Here is a 4,189-nt window from a genome sequence, read left to right as displayed (position 1 = left end):
TCTACCTGCTGAACCTGGCCATGGCTGACCTGCTCTTTGCCCTGACCTTGCCTATCTGGGCCACCTCCAAGGCAAAGGGCTGGATCTTTGGCACAGCCCTGTGCAAGGTGGTCTCACTCCTGAAGGAAGTCAACTTCTACAGTGGTATTCTACTGCTGGCCTGCATCAGCGTGGACCGCTACCTGGCCATTGTCCATGCCACACGCACGCTCACCCAGAAGCGGCACTGGGTCAGGTTCATATGTTTAGGCATCTGGGTCCTGTCCTTGATCCTGGCCCTGCCCATCTTCATCTTCCGAAGGGCCATCCACCCGCCCTATTCCAGCCCAGTCTGCTACGAGGACATGGGTGCCAATACAACGAAGTGGCGGATGGTGATGCGGGTCCTGCCCCAGACCTTTGGCTTCCTCCTGCCCCTGCTGCTCATGCTCATCTGCTACGGACTCACCCTGCGCACGCTCTTTGCGGCCCACATGGGGCAGAAGCACCGGGCCATGCGGGTCATCTTTGCTGTCGTGCTCGTCTTCCTGCTCTGCTGGCTGCCCTACAACCTGGTCCTGGTTGCAGACACCCTGATGAGGGTCCGGGTGATCGCGGAGACCTGTGAGCGCCGCAATGACATCGGCCGGGCCCTGGATGCCACCGAGATCCTGGGCTTCCTCCACAGCTGCCTCAATCCTCTCATCTACGTCTTCATTGGCCAGAAGTTTCGCCATGGACTCCTCAGGATCATGGCCATCCACGGCCTGGTCAGCAAGGAGTTCTTGGTCAAGGACGGCAGGCCTTCCTTCGTCGGCTCTTCTTCAGGGAACACCTCTACTACCCTCTGAGACCGCACGCAGGGCTCCTCCCTTCCCTTCAGCATCCGCCCCAAGCCGCGTGTCCTCTGGCTGCTCACAGCCCTGTGTCAAGCCAGCCCCCCATTGTGGTTACAGGAAGTTGCTGAGGCCACATCCTTACTAGGCCCCCAGCCATGGATTCGAAAGCCCTGGCCCCCACCTCTTATCGTAATTACCAGGTCAACTGCTAGAGCTCAGTCCATCCTACCACTGAGACCTCAGCACTCTGCCTTCTGGCAGACATTCTTTGAAGATACTCTTTTAAGTGATTACAAAAAGTTCCCACCATTGGGAGGCATTAGTGTCAAACACCATTGGTTGCTTCCCCAACTCTGCCTTTCCTTGCCGGCTAACGAAGTCCACATCCCTTGAGAGAGGCTGAAAATGACAGATACTCACTTTCTCAGACTTCCTTAAGCCAGCAGTGGCCATATCATCTGGTTCTGATAAATAAGAATTAAAGGCAAATTGTGTGCTGGTAAATCACTTTCCTGGGGGAAAAAGTATTGATTTGTAGCGTTTACCACATTCCATGGTGTAAATAAATGCTCCCACCATGACCGATTTCAAGGTAGCAGTGTTTAGCAATGAGATCACAAGATCTAGAAAATGTAATAATCTGCTTTCACAAGCACATACAAACTGACTTCAGTGCATCATTGCTTAAGAAGTCTACTCAGGCCAGGAAACCCCTGGGAAGTATTCCTGATGTGAGAGAGAGAGACAGAGAAAGGGAAACATATCTTTGGTTCTTGCTTTTGAATATGGTTATAGGATATGCCATGCTGTGTCAAGACAGCCACTTTGTGAAAATGAGACGAAAAGTATGCCCAACACACTCGAGCTGTCGGAGCCAAAGGATATAAAGAACCTGAGAGGACTTCCCTGGTGGCGCAGTGGTTAAGAATCTGCCTGCCAATGCAGGGGACATGGGTTCAAGCCGTGTCCCACATGCCACGGAGCAACTAAGCCCATATGCCACAACTACTAAGCCCGCACTCTAGAGCCTGCAAGCCACAACTACTGAAACCCATGTGTCTAGAGCCAGTTCTCCACAACAAGAGAAGCCACTGCAATGAGAAGCCTACGCACTGCAATGAAGAGTAGCCCCCGCTTGCTGCAACTAGAGAAAGCCCGCAAGCAGCAGCGAAGACCCAATGCACCAAAAATTAATTAATTAATTATTTTTTTAATAAAAAGAACCTGAGAATAAAGAGCCCAGAATAAACCTAAGCATAAACAGTCAAACAATTTTCAACAAGGGTGCCAAGGCTATTCAATGGGGGAAATGATAGCCTTTCACCAAATTGTGCTGGGAAAATTAGATATCCACAGGCACAGAATGAAAGTGGACCCTCACCTTACACCATACACAAAAATTAACTCAAAACAGATCAAAGACCTAAAATTAGAGCTAAAACTATAAAACTCTTAGAAGAAAACACAGAGGGAAATCTTCAGGTCATTGGATTTGGCAATGATTTCTTGGATATGACACCAAAAACACAGGTAACAAAAGAAAAAGTTTAATTGGACTGCATCAAAGTTTAAAACTTCTGTGCAGCAAAGAACACTATCAATAGAGTGAAAAGGCAAATCACAGAACGGGAGAAAATATTTGACATCGTATATGCTATAAGGGGTTAATATCCTTATAAAAAATTCGTACAACTCAGCAAAACACAAACAAACAAGCAAACAACCTAATTCAAAAATAGGCAAAAGAATTAGAGAATAAACATTTCTCCAAAGAACGTAAACAAAGAGCTTATCACTAACAATTAGGAAAATGTAAATCAAAACCACAATGAGGTACCACTTCACACATATTAGGATGACAATTATAAAAAAAAAAAAGAATGAAAGAAAGAAGAAAATAACAAGCACTGGCAAAGATACGGAGAAACTACAACTCTTGTGCACTGTTGGTGGGTATGTAAGATGGTGTAGCCACTGTGGAAAACAGTGTGACAGTTCATCAAAAAATTAAACATAGAATTACCATATGATCCAGCAATTCTACTTCTAGGTATATACCCAAAAGAACTGAAAGCAGAGACTCAAACAAATATTTGTACACTAATGTTCATAGCAGCACTATTCACAATAGCCAACAGGTGAAAGCAACCCAAATATCTATCAGCAGATGAATGGATAAACAAACTGTGATAGACCCCTACAATGGAATATCATTCAGTCTTAAAAAGGAATAAAATTCTGATATATGCAACAGCATGGATGAACCTTGAAAACATTATGCTAAGTGAAATAAGCCAGACACAAATGTTATATGATTCCACTTATATGAAGTACCTAGAATAGTGACATGCATAGCGACAGAAAATAAAATAGGGGCTTCCCTGGTGGCGCAGTGCTTGAGAGTCTGCCTGCCGATGCAGGAGACGCAGGTTCGTGCCCCGTTTCGGGAAGATCCCACATGCCGCGGAGCGGCTGGGCCCGTGAGCCATGGCCACTGAGCCTGTGCGTCGCGAGCCTGTGCTCCGCAAATGGGAGAGGCCACAACAGTGAGAGGCCCGCATAACACAAGAAAAAAAAAAAAAAAGAAAAGAAAAGAAAAGAATGTTTACTAGGGGCTGGGGGGAAAGGGGAAAATGGGGAGTTATTGTTTAATGGGTACATAATTCAGTTTGGGATGATGAAAAAGTTCTGGAGATGGACAGTGGTGACAATTGTACAACAATGTGAACGTACTTAATGCCACTAAACCGTACACTTTAAAATGGGTAAAATGGTAAATTTTACATTCTGTATATTTTACCACAATTAAAAACAAAAAACCTAGTTCCAAAAAGGCAAACTTGAACCACTGGAACCACCTACCTGTAACTTTAGAATGGGTAAAATGGTAAATTTTACGTTATGTATATTTTACCACAATTAAAAACAAAAAACCTAGTTCCAAAAAGGGAAACTTGAACCACTGGAACCACCTACCTGTAACTTCTTAAGTGAGATAATTAAATGTCTTTTTTTGTATAAACTACTTTTAGTTGGGTATTTCATTACTTGCAACAAAAAACATCCAAAGTGCTACAGAGAGGTCGGGCAAGGGTGAGCAGAGGTCCTGAATGAGGGTCTGTACGATAAATAAATCCCTTCGTTGTTTATCGGGTACATAGAGAGAAGGTCTAAAATCGAGATGGAGGCTGGTATTTCTTCCTTCTTCCCCAGCCCAAGCCTCCTGCTGCTGAACATGTATTATGGAAGGAAACATGTCCTGGGATCATCTTGTGCTTCTTGTATCCTTGGGTGAAACAGGAGTCAAGAGTGTCAAGGGTGGGACTTAGAACGGCCAAGAAAGTCTACCAGATCAGCTGGATTGGGTAGTT

At 45.2% G+C, this 4,189-nt stretch overlaps 1 protein-coding gene across 1 annotated transcript in view; it reads left to right on the top strand.

The window, feature by feature from the left end:
- The window catches only part of LOC103068692 (C-X-C chemokine receptor type 2), a 1,052-nt gene extending 222 nt beyond the window's left edge, over positions 1 to 830 (top strand). The window contains exon 2 of the mRNA XM_007451433.1: positions 1 to 830. Coding sequence (XP_007451495.1) covers positions 1 to 830 — 830 coding nt within the window.
- The last annotated feature ends 3,359 nt before the right edge of the window (positions 831 to 4,189 follow it).

The sequence above is a fragment of the Lipotes vexillifer genome, unplaced genomic scaffold (genome assembly GCF_000442215.2).
Source record: "Lipotes vexillifer unplaced genomic scaffold, Lipotes_vexillifer_v1.1 scaffold1145, whole genome shotgun sequence".
Classification (NCBI taxonomy): domain Eukaryota; kingdom Metazoa; phylum Chordata; class Mammalia; order Artiodactyla; family Lipotidae; genus Lipotes; species Lipotes vexillifer.
This window is presented reverse-complemented; position numbering and strand designations above follow the sequence as displayed.